This window comes from Rhineura floridana, chromosome 8 (assembly GCF_030035675.1).
Source record: "Rhineura floridana isolate rRhiFlo1 chromosome 8, rRhiFlo1.hap2, whole genome shotgun sequence".
Taxonomy (NCBI): domain Eukaryota; kingdom Metazoa; phylum Chordata; class Lepidosauria; order Squamata; family Rhineuridae; genus Rhineura; species Rhineura floridana.
Window position 1 is genome coordinate 33,464,708 of NC_084487.1, and position 23,967 is coordinate 33,488,674.

At 42.2% G+C, this 23,967-nt stretch overlaps 1 protein-coding gene across 2 annotated transcripts in view; it reads right to left on the reverse strand.

Moving 5' to 3' along the window:
* KIAA1549 (KIAA1549 ortholog) overlaps positions 1–23,210 on the reverse strand; it is a 152,864-nt gene extending 129,654 nt beyond the window's left edge. The window contains exon 1 of one of the 2 annotated variants that reach the window (XM_061638825.1): positions 22,070–23,209. In XM_061638825.1, coding sequence (XP_061494809.1) covers positions 22,070–22,319 — 250 coding nt within the window. In that variant the 5' untranslated portion in view covers positions 22,320–23,209. Of the gene's footprint in view, positions 1–22,069 lie in introns of both variants that reach the window. The other variant, XM_061638826.1, reaches the window with a different exon arrangement.
* Between the last annotated feature and the right edge of the window lie 757 nt (positions 23,211–23,967).

A 23,967-nucleotide genomic window follows, 5' to 3' on the forward strand; every position in this document is an offset into this window, starting at 1 on the left:
AGGTTGTACGGGGGTTTGGGGTTCAGTGCCATCAGTATGCGGATGACACCCAACTCTATTTCTCCTTTCCACCTAAAGCCAAGAAAGCTGTCCTGGTCCTGAACCAGTGCCTGGCATCAGTGATGGACTGGATGAGGGCAAACAAATTGAAACTAAATCCAGACAAGACAGAGGTGCTCCTGGTCAGTCGAAGGGCAGATCAGGGAATAGGGATTCAACCTGTGCTGGATGGGGTTACACTCCCCCTGAAGACACAGGTTCGCAGTTTGGGTGTGCTCCTGGACTCAGCTCTGAACTTGAAGGCCCAGGTCTCGGCCATGGCCAGGAGTGCCTTTGCCCAGTTAAGACTAGTGCGCCAGCTGTGCCCATTCCTGGAAATGCCTGATTTGACTATGGTGATGCATGGCTTAGTTACATCCCGTTTAGACTACTGTAACACGCTCTACATGGGGCTGCCTTTGAAGACTGTTCGGAAACTTAAACTGGTACAAAGAGCTGCAGCCAGAGTATTAACAGGGGCTGGTTACAGGGACCATACAACTCCCTTGTTACAACAGCTCTACTGGCTGCCAGTTTGTTTCCGGTCACAATTCAAAGTGCTGGTTTTGACCTTTAAAGCCCTATACAGCCCAGGTCCAGGCTATCTGTCAGACCGTATCTCCCTATACGAGCCTGCCCGGGCCCTGAGATCTTCAGGAGAGGCCTTTCTCTCAGTCCCAACACCCTCGCAAGTGCGATTGGTCGGGACGCGAGAGAGGGCCTTCTCGGTGGCTGCTCCTAGGTTCTGGAACTCCCTTCCTAGGGAAGCACGAATGGCCCCCTCCTTGCCATCCTTCCGTCGGCAAGTAAAGACTTTTTTATTCCGACAGGCTTTTGGGATAGAAGGTGTTTAGGATTGGGCTTTACAAGGCTTGTTTTATTGTTTTATATTCTTATTTGTATTATTTTAAATTGTTTTTAAATTTTTAAGTGCCTTTTACGGTTTTAACGTTGTGCATAGTTTAATTGTATTTTAATTGTATGTTTTTCTATGTTTTTACCTACATGTAGTTCTATTTGTAAGCCGCCCTGAGTTCCAGTTTGGAAAAGGGGCGGGGTAAAAATAAAGTTTCAATTCAATTCAAATGATTTACCACCTAGAGAAGTGTCCCATGTTAGTGCTGCAACATCAAATGTATTTTATTCTGTTAAGGAATAGCAATAAGAGCCAGTGTGGCATAGTGCTTAGATTGTTGGACTACGACCTGGGAGACCAGGGTTCGAATCCCCACATAGCCATGAAGCTCACTGGGTGACCTTGGGCCAGTCACTGCCTCTTAGCCTCAGAGAGAGGCAATAGTAAACCACCTCTGAATACTGCTTACCATGAAAACCCTATTCATAGGGTTGCCATAAGTCAGAATAGACTTGAAGGCAGTCCATTTCATTTCCAAGGAATAGTAAAGAGATTACCCCAGGCAAAACCAGAGCAAGAAAAAGAAATTTGCCTATATCCTTAGATGCAGGAACCAATCTATGATCTCAAGCTTGTCACCAGTCCAGAGGCTTACATTTCACAATGCACCAGATTAATATTAAAAAGAGAAAAGCAAACTGCACTGATCAATGTGACAGGTTGCTATCACAGGTACCCTGAAGGGTTCAGCATCGTTAGGTAAAAGGGATCTTGAACTGACTGCACTTTAATATTGAAACAAGGGCTCAGAATCCCCAAGGAACTTCTAAAAAGACAAGCAGAGATGCTGAGAACCGGCACAGTCTGGGAGCCAAAGGCTGGTGGCACATGATTTAAAGATGCTAGCGTGAGCAAAACTGATTATGGACTTCTGGAAAATAAAGGTGTGTGCGCACTCCAGCTTTTTAGTTATTTTACAGAAACTTAAAAGACTTCTACATTAGAAAAGGTCCAGGGAGTGGTTAATGCATCATTGCAGGAGAGGGAGATCCAAGCAGTAAACCCTCCCTTTTAGAGGACCTTCCTGAAGACGGAAGGGATGAATAACTACCACCCAGTCACAAATATCCCCATTTGGGTTAGGGTGTTCGAGAGGATGCTGGCAGTTCAACAGGAGGCACATTTGGAGGAAACAGATTATGTGGACGCATTTCAATCCAGTTTAATCCAATCAGATTTGGAACTGAAACAGACTTGGCCACCCTGGTTTGACCTTTGTCAGAAGAGAGAGACAGGAGAGTACGACCCAGTTGGTTCCCCTTGACCTCTCCGAGGGGTTTGGTGCTGTTGACCACAGTATCCTTTCAGACCAGCTCAAAGAGTTAGGCAAGAGGAGGCACAATGTTACAGTGGTTCTACTCCTACCTATGGGGCCTTGTTTGGGGGGGGGATGGGGAGTCACTGTTCAGCGCCACGGGACAGAGTCGGAAGAATGCATATTACACCAGCCATGGAAGAACTACACTGGATGCCTACCTGCTTCCGCATCCAATTCAAGGTGTTGACTTCCCAAATACCTGAAAGACTACCTCCTCTCATACAGACCAGCTCAGGAGTTATTCATGGTAGCCCCCAGACTTTGGAACTCCAAATCTCTTTAGATTTGTGCCTGGCACCAACTCTGCATATATTTCAAAGGCATACCAAAGGCACCCTTTCTACCAAGGTTTTTTGGGAAATGTGACTGGTTGTTCGCTCTGCTGTTAGCAATCTTAAACTGATTATGATGCAATTATTTTTGCCTTTTTTGATCATTTATATATTGTACCATTTTTTTTAATGTGTAATCTGCTCTAGGACCTTCTAATGACAAGTAGGTAATAAATGGACATAATACTTAAATAAATAAGGAACAGGGAATCTGTGGCTTCCAGATCCAATTTAAACTGCCTCTTTCTCCTATCCATCAAACACCCTCCTGGCCTCAGGGAATGGTGGTTCAATGACAAAATACCTAATAAAGCTGCAAATAATGTTGAATGCCAGCACACAAAAAATACGAACTAAGGGATGCAGCAGACTTGCTGTATATTTTCACTATGAATTGGATTATAATCTCTCCAATCCAGCCCACAAAGCTGTGGAAGCGAATGCATGCAGGTCCTCCCTAGCCACTCAGAGCACCAGCCCCTCCCCTGCTATACCTGCAGGGATAGAAACTGCAAATGCATCCTGACTGATTGATTGATTGATTGATATCCCATCCTTCCTCCCAAAAGGAGCCCAGGGCGACAAACAAAAACACTAGAAGCACTTTAAAACATCTTAAAAAGACTTTAAAACATATTAAAACAATACATCTTAAAACATTTTTCAAAAGCAACTTTAGAAACATCTTAAAAAACAATTCCAGCATGGATGCAGACTGGGATAAGGTCTCTACTTAAAAAGCTTGTTGAAAGAGGGAGGTCTTCAACAGGCACCAAAGACAACAGAGACAGTGCCTGTCTAAAATCTAAGAGAGAATTCCAAAGGGTAGGTGCCACTACACTAAAGGTCCAGTTCTTATGTTCTGTGGAACAGAACTCCTGATGAGATGGTATCTGCAGGAGGCCCTCACCTGCAGAGTGCAGTGATCAACTGGGGATATAAGGGGTAAGACAATCTTTCAGGTATCCTGGTCACAATCTGCATTGGGCTTTGTACATCAAAACCAGAACTTAGCCTGGTAGCTAACGCGCAGTCAGTGCAATTCTTTCAGCAACAAGGTAACATACTGAGGGAAGGTAATGAGTGGGGTGCCGCAGGGTTCGGTCCTGGGCCCAGTGCTCTTAAAACATTTTTATTAATGACTTGGATGAGGAAGTGTAGGGAATGCTTATTAAATTTGCAGATGATACAAAATTGGGAGGCATAGTTAATACCTTGGAAGACGGAAACAAAATTCAAAGGGATCTTCATAGGCTGGAGCATTGAGCTGAAAACAACAAAATGAAATTTAACAGGGATAAGTGCAACGTTCTACACTTAGGAAAAAGAAACCAAATGCACAGTTATAAGATGCGGGATACTTGGCTTAGCAATACTACATGCAAAAAGGATCTTGGGATTGTGAATATGAGCCAAGAGTGTGATGTTGCTGCAAAAAAGGCAAGTGCTATTTTAGGCTGTATTAACAGAATAGTTTCCAAACCGTGTGAAGTATTGGTTCCCCTCTATTTGGCACTAGTTAAGCCTCATCTTGAGTACTGTGTCCATTTTTGGACATCACACTTTAAGAAGGATGCAGACAAACTGGAATGAGTTCAGAAGAGAGCAATAAGAATGATCAAGGGACTGGAAACAAAGCCCTATGAGGAAAGACTGAAAGAACTGGGCATGTTTAGCCTGGAGAAGAGAAGACTAAGGGGAGATATGATAGCACTGTTCAAGTTGTCACATAGAGGGCCAGGATCTCTTCTCAATCATGCCAGAGTGCAGGACATGGAATAATGGGCTCAAGTTAGAGGAAGCCAGATTTCAACTGAACATCAGGAAAAACTTCTTCAATTGTTAGAGCGGTATAACAATAAAACCAATGACCTCAGGAGGTGGTGGGTTCTCCAACACTGGAGGCATTCAAGAGGCAGCTGGACAGCCACCTGCCGGGTATGCTTTAATTTGGATTCCTGCATTGAGCAGGGGTTGAACTTGATGGCCTTATGGGCTTCTTCCAACTCTACGATTCTATGCTCCAGTGAGCAGTCACGCCGCCACATTTTGCATCAGCTGCAGCTTGAAGACCCACCTATGCAGGTGCAGTTCAATGTACAAAGATGAAAAGCATATGTATGATTTTCTGAGATAATGAGGAAATTAACCTTGGCTTGTGCATTGTAGTGCATGCATGCAAGTGGCATTTTCACATTCCATCTACATGTATACATGCGTGGATTGTGTGCTGAATGGGCGAAGAGGAGCTGCGTGCACTCGCTCCCTCTAAATACTGAGCCAGACCTGGGGAAAAGATATTGTCCAATCCAATCCTCTGGCATACAATGCCTGGTTTCTCTCTACAACCTGCTACATGCACATACATGGTGGTCCAGAAAAGATGTTTGCCAAACAAAGCAGTCATACAGATAATCTAAGCTCCACTTAGCAGGGAACATGGAGAGCTCAGTCTGCCACAGAGAGGAGAGTTCTTGCTGATGTTCTGCCTTTTCCCCCTTTACCATCTTTCCCTCCAGGCAGTGCTCATGCCTACATGGAATCATCGCCTCTGAGTTCTGCGTGTATATATATATATCACCTCAAATATCTTTCATCGCCTCTCCTTTCTGTGCTATTGAAAGCTGATGGTTGTTATTTTCTTCTGGTTCTGTAAAGATTAGCTTCCAGATGAGTAGGCACCAGGGTCAGCTCATGACATTTTGTTACCTGAGGTAAAGGACAAGATGGTGCTCCTCATTCTACATACAGAAGCTAACCAGACTGGCAGTTACTTCCAGCGCTGGAAACAGGATAGTATCAAGCATCCTCCATAGCACCTAAAGGCAACAGGCTAGTTCAACTTAATGCTGTCTCTCCCCCCACCAGCATCTGCGTGGTTGTCTCATTCTGTCTAACAGTAGGGGCTCACTGTGTTTGTCTGTTGCAGCAAAACCAACAAAGAGTCTTGTGGCATCTCTTCATCCAGTGCATGCATCAGATGATGTGACCTGTAGCTTCTGTGGACCACTGTCCATTTCATTTGATGCACGTAGCAGTTGGTGTAGGCTGCAGTCCCCAAAAGCTTATGCGTTAATAAAATGTTAGTATTGTAAGATGCCACAAAACTCTTTGTTTTTAAAAATTAGCTAATCTCTTTGCTTTTCTTCTCATGAGATGCCACAGCTTTGGCACAGGTACTCGCTTGCAATACTTCAGTCACAAAGCTTTTCACTTCTAGGTAGCAAAATGCACCAAGATACAGGCAATGAACAGGATCATTTAGGGGTGTCAGGGTGTGGGAGTGCTCCACTTCAGACTACCCACACCACAGCACAACACAATGGTGCCAAAAAAAATACTTCACAGGAAGTGCTGATACTTCTTAGTGCTGTCACCGCAACTTTGAAGACTTAATTTGACAGTAAAGAAAATATTATCCAGACTATGTCTAACTAATAAAAATTCCACTCTTTTGCCAAATGGAAAAAAGTGTCTGTCTCAGCAATAACAAACCTGCTTAATGTAGGGTTGCAAAGCTAGACAACTCATTTAGTGTTAAGATCAACAAAAGCTTATGAATATCCATGGGGCCAGTTAACTTGGCTGGTAATTCCCATGCAGTGGGGTGTCAAAATGATGAATGGGAACCTTCTTCAATAAGTTCTTTTTACTAAGTAATTTTCATGGAGGGTGTCAGGACATGTTCATCAGCTAAGGAAAAATGGGAGGCCAGTATAGTCCTATTTGAATTAATTTAGCCTGAGCCAGAAGGAATTTTCCTTGCTGCTCTAGCAACAAAGAGACCAACAAGATTTTTTTATTAACAGGTCAGTGTCTGCCATCTAAAAACTTATTTAGCACACATTTCATATATTAGAGGTGGAAAAAAGTTGTTGCAGTACTTAAAAGAAAACCATGTTTCATGAACATTTTAGTTCTAGAGATGCACAGCATTAAACTGTCCCCACTTAACACATATAAGACCAATTTTCTTACTTCATATACTGATTCCTGGTATATGATGAATGTGCCCCAAACACTAGGCACAGGTAAATAGGATACAATCGGTCTTCAGTGCAAACAGCAAAACACAAAAGCTGCCATTCTAATAACTTTCCTTAATGCAGACTGAGTTCTGAATATTTTCCCCCCAGGAATTCAAAAGTTACATTTGCAGACAAAAGAAATATGCGCAAAACTGTTTATTGGTATTGGCAGGGCAAATATACATTACCACTACACATCATGGGAACGCAGATTTGCTCCCACTGTTATCCCTTCAATTACAGCCACATGTACCTCCTGTGTTATAAACGCTGGAGGTCAAGCATATGATATTAAGACAAGTTTTTAAAAGCTGCAGAGTATTCTGTGGTCTGCAATTTGTTCTGTCCTCTCGACATCTATTGATGGTGACATAAATTGTGTTAATTTCTTTCCAGGCAATTAAAGGGTTGATCTCCAGCCACCGCCAAAACAGCAGATCAATTCAATGGCTTTTATTTTTATTTTTTGAAAGGTGGTGTACCCTATGCGAGGCACAAAATACTATGTCAACAGTAAGAACTATAGTTGGAGAATAGCTCAAGGCACCATGCCTTCACCTGCCAACAGATTTCCAGCACAGGAGACTACTGTGAGGCTGCAGTGCAAGAGATGAACAAAAGGGATGACAAGCTGGAGAGAGAAATTAACTATCCTCTGGTGAATGGCAACTTCTTCTGTCAGTCCTTGCTTTTTAAATAAACAGTTGTTTCAGAGACGGAGCAAGAGCACAGTTCTCTGAAAGTGGAGAGGACAGGGGGGAGGAAGACTCACTGATTTCGGTATTATTATACCTTGATAAATCAGAACAAGCAGATCCTGAACGTCCATTACGGTTCCATTTAAAAAAGCCATTAACATCAAGTCATTTTATGCATCTATCTATGGCTATTGTTGACGCCGCAATCAAACACATTATACGGAAGCGAGCTGAAACTGCAATGTATGTGTCTCATGTTGGCCCAATACAGTAGGGCCCTGCTTTTCGGCGTTCCGCTAATACGGTGCCAGCGGGGCAATCAGCTGGAGGGGGGGCTGGAGCTCCCCACACTCCAGCTGATCTCACCGGAAGGGAAGATCAGCTGTACAGTGCTACAGCTGATCTCCTCCTCCTCTGGCGCGATCAGACTCCCGCATTCCAGCTGATCTTCTCCTCCTCCGGCATGATCAGCAAGTTAGGTTCCAGACCCCCGCATTACAGCTGCTCAGCTTTTTGGCCATTTTTGCTTTTCGGCAGGGGTCTGGAACCTAACCTGCCGCATGAGTGGGGCCCTACTGTACTTATGTAATGTTCTCATCTCCTAACCATGTCACAGCCTCAAATGCCCCCTCCCCCCCTTCCTCCTCTGCATGAATTCTCCTTTCTCTTTTTTGAAAATAACCATTGTACAGCATTATGTCAACATCGATGTAAATATTAAACATGGTTAACTGTAACCAGAATGTTCAGACCTACTGCAAACTCATAATATTGGTGTAGATATAATGCACTATAGTTATATCTGAAAAGGGGAAAGATTCAAGAATGGAGAGTGAGAACCAACAACATGCTTCTAATCTCCTATCCATGATTAGGAGACCAGGAATGGTCTAATGCAGACGTAACATCCTGATCCAAAAAACCCAGTAAAATGTATACAGAAGAGCATTAACAATTCTAGTAACCTGAACTTACCAAATTCTTACCTTGCATAAAAATGTTCCTTCTGAACCTTCCAACATATCAAACAGCTGCTGTTTTTACATCATCATCATCATCATTAGCTTCAGTGAGAAGTTACAGGAGAAGCGGGATATAGTTTCCTTGGGAAGTGCCGCTATTGATAAGACCCACTCTTCCCATACTTTTCTGCAGGCTTGCAGCATAGAGGTAGAAACTCCTATATTCCAAGGCAAAATGGTTTGGAGGGGCAGTGAGGTAGATCATCATGGAGACGAACAGCCACTTAAGAAATGAAATAAAAGGACTTTGGGATGTGTGGGTTGGAGGGGCATTTTACACTGTACAATTCTGCAATCTTCACCTCCAGAGAGAGAGAGAGAGAGACAGAGACACAGAGATTTTCACCTTAGCCCTACATTTACCTGAAGTCAAAAGCTTTATGGAAGAACTATGGTAAACAATGAGAGGCTAGGTGAAAGTGTTATGGGGAATAGAGTTGCATGAGCACCTTCCTCACTAGGACTCCATGTTCGAAACCATGGATGCACTGCACCATAAAAAAGTCATGGCACACATGGGTGCACTCATTCATTCCAACAGAGGGTTCAGCTGTGAATGTGCTTCCTTTGCACACACCAGGCAAAGCTGTGGTACTTGCTGTAACACTTTTATGCGAGTCTCTCTACGTCCTGGATTTCTAAGATTCCCTTGTGGCTCAGAACTTGGCAGCTGTTGCTTTATTGCATAACTAGAGGAGTGGAGAGGCGAGAGAAGAGGCAGTGCCCATGCTTCAAAACATGCCAAAATTAAAATATCAGCAAGAATGAGAGGCAGAACAATTCATTATAACATGGCACCTTTCCTGAGTTGGATTTTCAGGACAAGCAAAGGATGCCTTCCACTATGAATGTGTATGAAAGTCTGGAATGTGAAGAGATGCTGAATTCCAGAATATAGTGTATATCTTCTGTCCTTTAATCCTTTGCTGTGGCATATAGCATCCACTAAATTAAGAAGAAATCTCACTCTAGGGATATTCTATATACATAATGTAACAGATACAAACAGTCATCTTGACAGCTGAGGAGCTCTGAGTGCATATGATACCTGAATCTTGTTGTATACAGTTTATTTTAGACACAGCCTGCTGCAACAGAAGACTTGCAGAAATCCTTGATGGATAGTTTGCTTTTACTCAAAAATATTTCACAGCTGGCCTCAAGTCCCTATGCAGCATATACACTTTGAGGCAAAAAGCATTCCCCACATAGTCAGCTGTGTCTGAGAACGATGCCCTCTTATTTAGAAAAGCCAGTGATTTCAAAACAGTGCTCTCCTGAAGTCGCATGCTGGACAGGATGGTACTACACCACAAAATGTTGCCCCAGAACTGTAAATGTCTACACAACTTAAATGACAGAACTCACTGTACAATGCAAGTTAACTTAGAAATAAGTCACACTATGTCGAAGGGTAAATATGAACAGGATTGCAGCTTCAAAAACAATCAGAGCAATGACTTAAGCTATATGATTATCCAACAAATAATTATTCTAAACCATTCCAGTAATACATTTCTTTAAAAGGTTGCACAACAGTTGGTGACTTCTGGTTTCTGTTGGTAGGTCTGTATGGTTGTTTGTTCTTCCAAGAGGAGGAAACTCTATATTTTGTTAGCCCAACCTGGGTTTCAAATCTTGAGAATTCACCTTTGTTTCTGAAAGTGAGAATTTTACATCCCTGACTATGAAGGGACTGATCCTTTTAGAGTCAATTCAATTTGTGTAAGTATGAAGAAGAGGAAGTCACTCATCTATAGCCTCATATGAAGGGGCAGGGAAATATCAAGTGGCAATAATGACACACATTTCACAAGCAGTCAGATATCCATGTATCTGAACTTCAGACTATTAAGATCTATGGATTACTGTTTCATAAGCTAAGCTACTTCTGGGCAAGTGCAAGCAACTCTCACACCATGGTTTTTAAACCATAAAAGTGTAGTGTGCAAATCAGACCTTTTGCTCATGCTGTCCCTGTCACCATTCCTACTGGAAGCTACAAATAATGGAATTCATTATTATTGTATAGCACTTTTAATATACAAAGTATATTACAGCCTGTCTGTAATTCAGCAAGGATGCCCCTACATACACAAACAGGGCTATCTCAGTATCAACAAAAGCCAAGGGGAGACATACAAGGGATATGTATGTGTGCACACACACATATACACAGTCAGTATGGAATAGTGGATAGTGTGTCGGACTGGGACCTGGAAGACTAGAGTTTAAATACCCACCCAGTCACGAAGCTCACTGAGTGACCTTGAGCCACTCAATGTCTTTAAGCCTAACCTACTTCACAAGGTTGTTGTGTGGATAAAATCAGGAGGAGGAGAACCATGTTTATACATCACCTTGAGCTCCTAGAAGAAAGATGGGGTATTAATGTAATAAATAAATAAGCATGCACATGCATACTTTAGCCAACAGTTACGTCCAGTGTACATGTGGTTTATGTAATGCAGCTGTGATTTCAGCATGACCTTACAAAGAAGGATCTGCATGTTATCACCTTTTTGGATTTGCAATACACCAAAACCACAGAGGCCACTAAGAAAATGAAAACCCACATTCAGTATGCAAAACAGGGTAGAAGCAGAATAACGTCATGTGTTCAAGAGACAGATTTTCAATGCCAGAAGTCCTGCTATCAGAAATTTTTGCTTGCTTTGTTATCGACCCACAAGCATCATGGGCAGCCATAATTTGAAAGCCCAAGCTAAAATACAGACCTCCCATGAGCCTCCTTATCAGCCAACAGCCAACTGTCACCTATAAATCTTGCTTTGTAAGCTGTGGCAGGGATGCTTTTTGTGTCCATGTGTCAAGAGAAAAATTATGTATGTTCTGTTTTAGATTCTCTGCAGAGAATGCAAGACAATGCTGGAGGAAGAAAGGAAAGCCTCATTGCTGTTGTTGATTGCCCTTCTACTTCTTTCTACTAATGAAAGTTACCCATAAATAAAATGTCTTATTGGAGTCAGCAAGTTAAGACACTCTTAGCAGTCATCTGAAACTTATCAACAATCTCAGAGGAGCAGGTTATGAAACAGTCACAGATATAGGTCCTTCTTTAATATAACACACAAATTTTCACACTTCTGCAATTTTGCCCTTGGATCTTTGCCAAAGAAGGTTCTGCCTAATGCTCATACTGCACAAGCACTCCTGTAAGGATTTAGTCTGTCCCTTCAGGCAAAATTGCAATATAGAGTATCAGTATATGCTGCAAAGATACACACAAAAAAGGGTGTTAAGTAGAAAGTCTTATCGCAGTCATTCAAGATATTTAATCAAATACTGTTTTCCACATTGTTCTGCCATTTGAAACAGATGAGAATTTTAGCTGCATTGAACAAAAAATCATGAGTGTTATTTACTACTTAGTAAAATATTTTCAAAGCATTGTTTGAAAGACACATTTTAGTCATTCAATGTTCAACGGAGAAAAGTGCTTACCTGATAAAAGGTAAGGAAAAAAGAAAATCTTAACTAGACTCATGCTGCAAAATCTGATTGTCGTGCCATAAAAGAGATTTGCTTTAAAATTGTCCCATATTCCTCAAAACTAGACTTCCAAATTATAAATGGGTTTCCTCCTTCCAGAGTACACTGTTTTCCTGATGAGACAATTTTCAGTATCACTTTACAGCACAGGCTAAAGCTTTTTTCCTTTAAATGGCATCAGATATAATCACTGATTATACGTATGAACACAAACAATGAAAATTTCCTCGACTGAACTTTAAACTGTAATTGATTTAGCAAATTTTGATCTACATAGTGCTCATATAGACAGGAGTGTAAAGTTATAGAAGAAAAAATCTGTCTCTGAAGCAACAGATGAGGACAATTTATATCCCATTTTCAAAAAAATATAGGTCACTGTTTCACGTATACAAACTTCTAACTAGAGATTAATGGAGAATTTAAAATGTAAATGTACTGCCTCCAAGTCGATTCCGACTTATGGCAACCCTATGAATAGGGTTTTCATGAGGCTGAGAGGCAGTGACTGGCCCAAGGTCACCCAGTGAGCTTCATAGCTGTGTGGGGATTCGAACCCTGGTATCCCAGGTTGTAGTCCTTAACCACTACAACACACTGGCTCTAATGGAGAATTTAGCTCCATACAAACAAAATTACCCCCAAAAAAATCCTTTGCAATCTGTTATTTCATATTTTCCCCACAATTAATAACCTTCCTTTGGGTTAATTTTTATAATTAGTTGATTCCAAGCTACTGCTGATTTTTTATACCGTAAACGTTTTTAAAAAGAAAATGTTCTCCACTTTGAGAACTCTTGTGTACTAAATGATGATAAATTTTCGAAGTAAATAAATACATAGGGTGGTATTTAATGCTAGTTCTACTCAGAGTAGATGCACTGAAGTTAATAGACATGGCTAACTTAGGTTCATTAATTTCAAAGGTTCTAATCTGAGTAGGACTAAGTTGAATACTACCCACAGCATACTTGATTCCAGACCAATCTGAATGTGTTGTATGTTATAACTTGTAAATTGAGGGTGGACAAAAATCAATTATTAGTTTGTTCAAATATAAACAGTTGATCTAAATCAGATTTTTTTAAAAAAAAAAATCTCAGTTCTTTGAAGAATTCCTTAAAAATAACCTGATTTAAAATATCTGAATGCAACAAACATACATTACAAAGTCTAACATCATAATCTATTTAAACTGAGTCAAAGACTCTCACACACATTGCCATTACATGCAAATTATGACCACTAATGCCTGTGATTTGGGCTCATGTTCACACACTAATTCTCTACCTCAAATACATATTTGATCAAATCACTGTTTGTTGTTACATCCAAATCCTGCAAACTATGGCATGTGCAAAATGGAATTGGGACCTACAACTGAAGTAGATTTCCAATTCTGGTTTGGAAGAAAAATATGTTTTCCCAGTTCAGATGCAATGGCAAGCTATGGTGTGATCAAATCAGGAAGTGGAAAATTGAGTGTAAGAGTAGAAAACACATGTGCATGAATAATTAATCTATTTCCACGGTTTGCCACTGACTCATTAAGTCAATGCATGAATGCTTCTTTTATATGTAAAATGAACAAACCAAAGCCCAAAAATACCTGGAGCAGTATCCAGTGAAAAAGTTCCATTAGCGCAAGGATTTCTGTTTGTGCAAGAAAACTTCACTTCCCCTTCCTCTTCCTGTGTGCCCCCCACACCCTTCCCTAACCTGTTCAAGAGGATTGGGGGAAATCCCAGAACTGATTTTGGGGGTGTGGAAAGAGCAGCAGGAGAGGAAGTTCCACTGCACAGCCAGAAGTCCTTGTGCTAACAGAATCACTTCACTGAATACCATATCCGACTTTTTAATCAAATATTATAACTATGGCATAGTTAACTATTATTATTATTGTCATAATTATAACTATAGAAACTGTCAACCAAACAGCATGGACATTTACTTTCGATATCATGGACAGACACTAAACCACAGATTTTGGACTATGATCCTAGGTATAAATAAAGGCTCAACTAAATATTTTTTAATTCTCATAGCAACCAATCAATGCACATGTCTGTTCAGAAAAAATGTTTTACAAATCACTAATGGATACAAATTGACAATTCATTTCATTCTATACCCTGTGATAATTATTCCAGAACTTTTGAGTAACTCTTGGGATAGCTGTGAGGACAATTCAATCAGATACAGAAGCTGCAGGTTTTGCTGATCATAACCCAGCATGTTAGAGTAAAATACAACTTTGTTGCTGGTCAAATGAAGAAATGAAATAGCTTGTATAGAAATTGCCAGTTTCACCAACAGCAAAGCAGCAGCTCAGGCAAAACACCTTAAATACCTTTTGGAAACAAGACATGAAATATAACAATGTCATTACAGGAATACAGAACAGGACAGCTTTTTAAATGGCATCATGCTGGATTGGATAGTACAACCATGAGCTTTATCTCACTGCCAGGTTTATAATTACAAAACAGAAGAAACAAATCTCACCTGCATATCCCCCCCCCAAAAAAAACCAACAAAAAATTAAAAACATGAAAGCCAGGAATCTGTCTCAGAGGAGGAAAACAATGACAGAGAGAATGTTGGCTGGTGCATTTTTAAAAGCATATTTTTGTGCAGTAATTTTTTTCTAAACAACCTAGTGAACATTCAAAATATACAGATAAATCAGAAGTTTGGATAAACAAATGCATTTGCAATGCTGTAATAGTAGAGGACTATAAAGATGACAGCCCATCCTTGACTTCAAGGAGATTTCAGTCTAACTGGGAAAGCAAGAGAGGAAGAAAATGAGTTATCAGGGGTGGGATTCAAAGAGGAGGAGCCTGGCATTTCTAGTTATTTTTAAGGGTGGGCCCAGCCTACCTAATTATCACCTTGGGGTCTCAGTATTTAATCTTTTCCTTGTGCTAGGAATTTAGAAAATTCGCTTTATCTGTGTGTCTGGGTTGCCTCTTTGCCTAGGTACTAAAAGCTGAATGATGGCCCAGAAGAAGCTGCAGTTTGACATAATGCATTGGATGCCTCATATCAGGATACCTGAAAGACCGTCGTACCCCTTATAAACCCAGTCGATCACTGCGCTCTGCAGGTGAGGGCCTCCTGCAGATACCATCTTATCAGGAGGTCCGTTCCACACAGCATAGGAAACAGACCTTTAGTGTGGCGGCACCTACCCTTTGGAATTCCCTCCCCTTAAATATTAGACAGGTGCCACTGTTATCTTTTCGTGCCTTTTGAAGACTTTCCTCTTTCAACAAGCCTTTTAAGTTGAGACCTATTCGCAGTCTGCGTCTGTGTTGGAATTGCTTTTAATATGTTTATTTTTTAACAATAAGTTTTTTTAACCCTTTTTTAAAGATGTTTTTAAAGCTTTTTTAAAAAATGTTTTTAAAATTGTTTTGTTTTGCTGTATTTTAAGGTTTGTTTTTATGATGTGTTTTTAGCGCTTTTGTTTGCCGCCCTGGGTTCCTGCTGGGAGAAAGAGCAGGATATAAATCAAATAATAAATAAATAATATTATCTGTGAAAGCCTGCCTACCTTCTTCAGTTAGAATTCCACCCTTAAGAGTTGCAGTAAGACAGCCTATGCAAACACTGGGCTGTATCCAACCCTAATCCTGCTCAGTGCAGACCCACTGAAATGAATGGACATGACAAACTTATGTTCCTTGTTTTTAATTCATCTACCCCAAATATAACTGTTTTTGTGATGTTATGGGTTATCAGATTAACTTCCCATATGATCTAACCTAACGGTCCACAACTTGCTCTCAGGCTCCGTTGCTCCATCTGTCCGCACTGCAGACAGGAAAGCATGCACATGCACAGCAGACAGATTGGAGAAGAAAAAATTAATATAGAAAGAAGGTAAAAGACCTAAAAGAAAAGCAGGCAGAATGGACTGAGTGGACAAAGGAAGCAGGAACTTCTTGGTCAAGCTGCATATGAGAAAGTCTCAGCTCCATAGAGTGACAGCTTACAAAACCTGATCCACGACAAAATCTGAAGGATGTAAATTACCTAATAAGCCTAAAAAATACGGACCATCTTTCCTCTATACAGCTTTGGACCAGGATACCTGTAAGATCATCTCACGCTTACGTACCCAATCAACCACTGTGCTCTGCAGGCAAGGACTTCCTGCAGATACCACCTTATTAGGTGGTCCATTCCACACAATATAGAAATCAGGCCTCTGGTGTGGTGGAACCTACCCTCTGGAATTCCCTCCCATTAAATGTTAGGCAGATACTGTCTCTATTGTCTTTTCAGCACCTACTGAAGACCTTCCAACAATCATTTTAAGTAGAAATATTTCCCATTCTGCATCCGTATTAGAATGGTTTTTAGATGTTTTATTGATTTGTTGCCCTGGGCTCCTTTGGGAGGAAGGGTGGGACATATATTTAATAAATAAATAATAAATGTAAAAAATAAGAATTATTTCCAGATTATGCAACAATAAGATTTAAGCAATGGTTAAACTGTACTGAAATTAAACAAGGTTATTTTTTTAATATGGTCATACTCTTCAATTACATTTAGCCTTGACAATACCTTTCAAAAAGTTCTGGATACATTTCCATCCACTCCAAAATTCAGCCAGAAGTGTGCATATGGCTGAAAACCACAGGTCACATCCTCTTGTGGCAACTCTTCTTCCTCCCCAGTAGTACCCCCCCATAGGCCTCAATCCACCCATCCCAATTTCTCCCACCCAACACAGTGTCTAGACTAGAGCAACCTTTCCCAACCTGGTACCCTCCAGATGTTTTGGAACACAACTCCTATCAAACCCAGCCACTGCAGCCAACCGTCAGGAATGATGGAAGCTGGACTCAAACATCTACAGAGCCGCAGGTTCCCAATCCCTGACCTAGAAAAACTCAGCAACTGATTCAGAAGCATACAAATTTTGGAAATTAAATATTGGAACACAACCTGCTAAAGAGGGATGGTTCTGAAAATTATTCCTCCTTCTTATAGAAGGCATTCGAGACAAAAGATTATTTTCCTTCTAAATATTTGAGGACCCATGATAACCAACTAACATACTTTTGGTTATGGATACATTTATAAAGTAGCTTTATAAAATTATGTTTTAAATTGCTGTACATCACTTTGGCAACTTTTGTGGAATATGGTAGAAAAATCTGTAATTTATTTATTAACTAACTAGGGGCAGCTGCCCCTGCTCGCTTCACACACCTAGACTTCACCCTATAGCACCCCTAAGGCCTCCTCCCCATCCCCTATGCCAGGTGCTCCCTAGCCATCTCTCCATCCCCTCTACCATGTCGCCCCCTACTACTCCACCACCACCTCTTCCAGGTGCCCCTAGCCATCCCGCCACCCCCTCACCAACCCCACCCCACATGGGTCACCAGAGCTCCACTAAGTGCACGCTGGTCACCAAAGTTCTCCCCCTGCCCCTCCAAGGGTCTCCAAATCTCCCTCCTTCCCCACTTACTTTATGGCCTTGCTGCTGCTGCTGCTCACTCACTCCCAGCTACACACAGGCCAGCTAGCCGCCCCCCCCCGCTGCCTCTCTCATCATCACTTCCACTGCTGCCACTGCCTCACTGCCATGATTTTCTTCTCCTTATCCTCCTCATTTGTAAGCATCATGCTACCTGTGAATGCTTCAATGCAGGTACGCACCTGCGCAAAAGCATTCATGGACAGCATGATGCTTACAAAAATACAGTATAGTAAGATTAAAGGGACACCAGCATGGCTAGTGCCAGCACTACATTTCTGTACTTACATGCTGAAGATGTAAGCAGAGGGCTGAGATGACCAGAGAGGAAAAGAGGGTAAATAGAACAAGTAATAAACACAAGGAGAAGTAAAACTTTATTTTTATATAATATCTAGACCCATTCCAGCCTGAGTTGGGGCATGGTTTTGTCACAGAATCGGTCTGGGTTGCCCCAACAGATGACCTCCTTCGAGGGAAAGACAGAGGAAGTGTAACCATGTTGCTGCTGTTGGATCTCTCAGCAGCCTTTGATACCATTGACCGTGGTATCCTTCTGAGCCAGCACCATGGGGTGAAGGACGGAGGCACTGGTTACAGTGGTTCTGCTCCTATCTGCCTGGCCGGTCTCATAACAGCATCGGGGGATTATGTGTCTACATCCTGGCAGCTTAGCTTCAGGGTGCCACCAGGCATTATTTTGTCCCCAATGCTATTTAACATCTATATGAAACCGTTGGGAGCAGTCATCAAGAGCTGTGACACAGTGTCATCAGTATGCTGATGACACTCAGCTCTATTTCTCTATTAAATCTGAGACAGGAAAGGCTGTGCACAAGGTGACCCAGTGCCTGGATGCAGTGGTGAGATGGAGGAGTGCCAGCAAACTGAAATTGAATCCTGCTAAGGCAGACACTGTGGATATGTGGTTCCTAGATCCGAGATTTGGGGAGCGTGCCTGTTCTAGATGGATTGCACTCTCTCTGAAGGTCCACAGTTTAGAAGTGCTCTTAGAATCATCTTTGTCCATGGAAGCCCTCAATGGTGAAGAACACCTATCACCAGCTTCAGCTGGTGCATCAACTGTGCCATTTCCTGGACAGGAATAATTTGGACTCCGTGAAACATGCAGTGCACTCTATATCGGGCTTTCCTTACAGCTGTTGCAGAGACTGCAGCTGGTGCAGAATGCTGCAGCCTATCAAGCGAATATCACACAAGCACTAAGGGACCAGCTCTGGCTGCCTATTAATCTTTGTCTCAATATTAAGATGCTATTACTTACATGCAAAGCCCTAAACAGCTCCATACCAAGTTACCTGAAAGGGCATTAAGATCAACAAACAGAACCCAGTTAGTTTTGCCATGGCCCAATGATCTGTGGTAATACAGAGCCAGACTTTTTTTACTGATGGCACCAGTATTGCGGAATGCTCCCCCGGCTGAGATACAGGATGCCCTATCCGTACTGGCATTCCAACGGCTCCTGAGGACACACCAGCTTAGGCAAGCATTTCCCTGATCTCCTGACTTGAATCTCCTGCTTTGATTGTTGTTTTGTTTTAACAGGCTTGTTTATTATATATTTTAATTATGGATGTTTTGATGTAGTGTTTTCCTATGTACTTTAATTACTGGTAGCTACATTTTTCTGAAAGACCTTTCTCTTTCAACAAGCCTTTTAAATAGAGACCTTATCCCAGTCTGCATCTGTGTTGGAATTGCTTTTTAATATGTTTTTAAAGCTTTTTTTAAAAAAAGATGTTTTTGAAGATGTTTTAATATGTTTTTAAGGATGTTTTGTTTTAATATCTATTGAAGTTTGTTTTTATAATGCTTCAGAGTGTTTTTAGTGCTTCTGGTTGCTGCCCTGGGCTTCTACTGGGAGGAAGGGCGGGATATAAACCTAATAAATAATAATAAATAATTTTTATAATTGGTTTTATTCTTGTTATTTTGCTCTTGGTTTTATCTGTTTGTGAAGCACCTTGGTATTTCTTCTTGAAAAGAAAGGTAGTATAAATAATAATAATAATAATAATAATATTATAATAATAATAATAACAATTCATTTCAACCAGAAGGCCCGCAAAGCTGAATACAAAAATTAAAATAGAAAATACAACTAAATCAGAACAATGATAAAATAAAGTCATTTCAAAATTAACAAGGAATAGACAAACACCAGAGGCTGGAACAAATCAACCATCATAAAAGGCCTAGCAGAAGAGCATAGTTTTCACCATTCACCAAGAAGAGTAAACTGAAGGGGACAAATGTGCCTTTCAGAGAAAGGGGTTTCAAAACCCATGGCAGGGGTGAGGAACCTGTGGCCTTCCAGTTGTTGTTGGACTATAACTCCCATCATCCTGACCATTAGCCATGCTGGCTGAAGCTGGTGGGAATTGGAGTCCAACATCTGGAGGACCACATGTTCCCTGCCCGATCCCATATACCTACCAACACCAGCCTAACAGTGGGAGAGCACAGCTCCCTCCAAAGATTTCAAGTGGCAGAATGCAGTAGAATAAAGAAGTTAAGGGGTCCTTTAGATACCCTAGGTTGAAGCCATTTAGGTGGAAACCTAAAAGTCAAAAACTGCATTTTGAATTGGTCTCGGAAACGAACAGTATAGCATGTTATGAGAATTTAGTGGCTGACCCAACATGAACGGAACACTTTTCAAGAACAGGACTACAGATGGATGATCTACAGTTCAAAGATCAGTTTTCTTGGCTGAGAAACTCTTAAGAATTGCTTGTAGCTGAGAACGTTTTTCACACAGACAACATTATGTTTTAAAGACCAAGAACCCCAAGTTATGTTTTAAAATCTCATTATTATTTTGGTGTGGCCTTTTTCATGATTCTTGAATATTTATCAATGCTTTTCACCATGTCATCCAGTTAGACAACATTAGCAGTAAGACCCAGGCCACAATCATGAATATGCCAGTTGTTATACTTCCAGGATGACGTTAATAATATATGAAAAGTTAGCTGTGTCCCACTAATGAACAATCCATTTCCAATGACAACTTCAGTGCAGAAAACCTCACCTGTGAGCTTGAAAACCACAACTTTGATATAACCATATGCTGTTGCATCTTTTACTTAATCAATATGCTGAATTGGTCAAAATTACCTCTGACTTTCACCTTGTGTTTAACCCAGTTCAACAGCCAGTAAATTAATGGAATTGTCCCTTTCCTTACCATCATTATTTTGTTAGCTTCCATGGATAGTATAGGTCTGCATATGCTAAGAAAGTAAGAGTCATTCTAATCATGTCTACTCAGAAGTAAACCCTACTAAATTCAAAGCAGCTTACTCCCAGGTAATTGCAGCTTAAGACATTATGAAATATGATCAAAACTGAAAAAAATTAATACCAATTGGCTATACGCTGGGTAAAATTACTACATCTCTAGATACAGTCTCCAGTTGTTGATCTGGATGGCTGGTGAAACAAGGTTTAGGATGTATTAATTTATTACCATATTTTTTAAAAAGAGATGTCTAAACTTTGATTTCAACAAAAGCATACATTAGCAAATACTCTTCTCTCAACTGAGATCTGTGAACAAGGATGGCATTTTCCCTTTCTTAAAAAGAGAACAGAGGGGGAAAGGAGGAGATTTATTTCTACAAGTGGAAGTCTGCATAAGGAATCCATTTACTACAATTTAGCAACTGTATTATAATTTTGCATATTTTTCTATTATCAATAACAAGCAGAAGAAAATAGGTATCTGCAATTTAAATGTACTTTGAAAATACTAACAAAATACAAGAGTTATTGTTCCAATAGAAATACCAGACAAATTATGTGGTGTTTATTTTTTTGGAAGAGAGCAGTGTTTAGTCTTACCGAGTTGTATACTGGGTTCATTTCCTCATTTCAACACTTTGTGGTTCCACGCTGTGCTCTCAATGCATGTATCTGGAATCCTAAAAATGCTATTACAAGCTAATACTGAAACCTTTCCAAGTGCCAAAGCACTTACTTTAAAAAAAAATACTCTACCATTCTCCACAATATGCAAAGTGGACATCAGCTGTACATCAGCTTTCAGATGAGATCATAGAAGACTAGGACACCCAACTTCCGAGGCCATTTCAAGTAACAAGGTAGGAGACCACTCCTTATCTTCTAATTTGCGTCTCCTCCTTTTTTTCACTGTAGGGGTTCAGTTATGCAGCCTTCAAACAAAATGAGCTTTTTATTGAGAGCATCTTTCCTTTCCAAAAAAAAAATTAAAAATCGCTCTGGTTGCCTTGTATGCTCTCAGTGTCATCAACACCGAGAAAAAAATCTCTCTATGGACAGAACATGCCCAAAATAACACACTCCCTTTTCATGGTACATAAAAGCACACAAGGAGGCAGGCACAAGAAATAAAGGTTTTCAGTTTTCATTGTTTATCTTTTAATATTGCACTGGCTATTCCTGAAACACTACTGAAGGGAGGAGTAGAGAAATACTTTTATTGGGGGGGGATCAATTACAAGAGACAGACGGGGTTATTCTAAAAAGCAACCAACTGCAACATATCCTGGCAATATAAAACAGCAGGAGAGTTTGCTAGAGACATAAAAGGGAAGCTTGGCCTCCATGGCCCCAACAAAAGAAGCTGGAGAACAATACCTGGAGCCAGGTAGCAGCCGCATAGGACAGAAGGAATCTTTTCTATATTTCCTTACCTGCTACTGGGGAAGCCAGGGAGGCGGGCACAGACAGCAGCAGAGGCAGCAGCACTGGGAGACCCGTCCAAAGCACCAGGCGGCGGGCAATGCACCAAGGTGGACCCGGGCAACAGAACACCAGCGTGACCAAGGCAACCATGAAGCATGTCATCCCATCCATGGCAAAGCCAAGCATCAAGTCATCATCTCGGCCACCACCGGCATCCCCCAGAAGAAAGGCGGCCTCCCCGCTTCCTTCTTTGACCATCCAACACCGGCAGGCAGGCTGCAGCAGTCAAAGGCATGGGGAGGGGGTTTCAGCAAGCCGCCCCCCTCCCCGGCTCTTAAACCTAAGGCAGGCCCCCAAATGTTGTGAAACAAGAGGACTAGAAGCAGGTGGAGGAGACAGGAGGGATTTGGGGGGGGGAGGGTTTTCTCCAAAGAACAAGTGCGGGAAGGAAGGCAAGAGAATTGAAAGTGAAGAGTCTGAACTGCGGAGAGAAGACGGAGAAGGAATTAAAAGAAAGGGTGAAGTAAAGTGAAGAAGAGATCCACTTAATTAGAGGGTGAAGAAGAGATCCTCTTAATTAGAGGGGAAAGTGGGCTGCAGGAACCAGTTCCAGGGAGATGCTGGGAGGATGGAGCCGGGAAGGCGTGGGAGGATGGAGTCGGAGCTATTGCAATAGCTGGAGGAAAGGAGAGAAGGGGGGAAGAGGGGGAGAGAAAGGAGGGTCTTGCAATGGGATGGGGAAGAAATGGAGGTGCACAGAAACATAAAGTGGGAAGCGGGGAGAGGGGAATCTAGTGAAAGATCACAGGAGGAGGGGTGGGGGGGAAGAGCTGCGAACAGGGCGCCGAGAAACGTTGCCAGGGAGAGGCCCCTCCCTCGGCACAGGAAGAAAGGCTGTAACGCCAGGAGGGAGCAGGCGGCTCGGCTAGCGGGTCTGCTGCGGCCAGGGCGCGGCTCTCGCCTTCCAATAGCAGGAGGAGGAGGAGGAGGAAGGGGGCGCAGGCAGGCACATTAGCTGGGTGCTGCTGTGTGCTCCTCGGCCTTTCCCAGCTCTTCACGTGGGGCGGGGGCGGCTTTGGTGATGGTGGTGCTGTTGCTAACAGGGAACCTCCCCCATCCTCTCCTTCGCGCTGTTTCCTCCTCCTCCGGCCCCCACCGGGAGCCCACCCTCCTGCTTCCCGACGACGCTCCACTTCGGGAGGCGGGGGAGGAGAGGGGAGAAGGGAGCGGCGCTGGCGGACCAGACTAAGAGAGAAAGAAAAGAGAGAAAGCTTGGAAGCTAGAGCAGCACCTGCGCGCGAATATGTGGGTGTATGTGCGTGTGCGCGCGTGCACAAAAGACACAGCGAGCGGGCAGGCAGGCAGAGGATGGTGGCGTAGGCCCGGGCGGCTCCGAACTTCCAGGCACAGGCAAGCAGGCTGAGCGAGCGTACGCGCACGGCACAAACTCCATGGCCGGGCAATTCAGGCCGGGCGCGCGCAAGAAAGAAGGAGATGGGACGTTTTCATTGACAAAAAAAAAAAAGAGAGAGACGAGGATTGAGGGAAGGGGGGCGTCGTGATGTCACCGGCTCTGACTCCGCCTCCGCTCCCTTGCTGTTCCAGCTGCGGTTCCACGCGCTGAGCCAACGAAACAAGGGGCACGAGAAGCAGCCTTAGCTCCGTGGAGCCAGGAACGTGCGCGCTACGCGGAAAGGAAACCCGCTTTCGACGGGTGTCGTTCTCCTGAAGTTGCAGCGGGATTCTTAGCTTTTACCCCCTCAGGGAACCCAGATCTCGTCCCAAGAACAAAAGGCAGAGGACCCATCGGCACTATACATTTAAAGCAGCGTTATTCCACTTTAAACAGTCATGGCTTTCCCCAAAGAATTCCGGGAACTATAGTTTGCTAAAGGTGTTGAAAGTT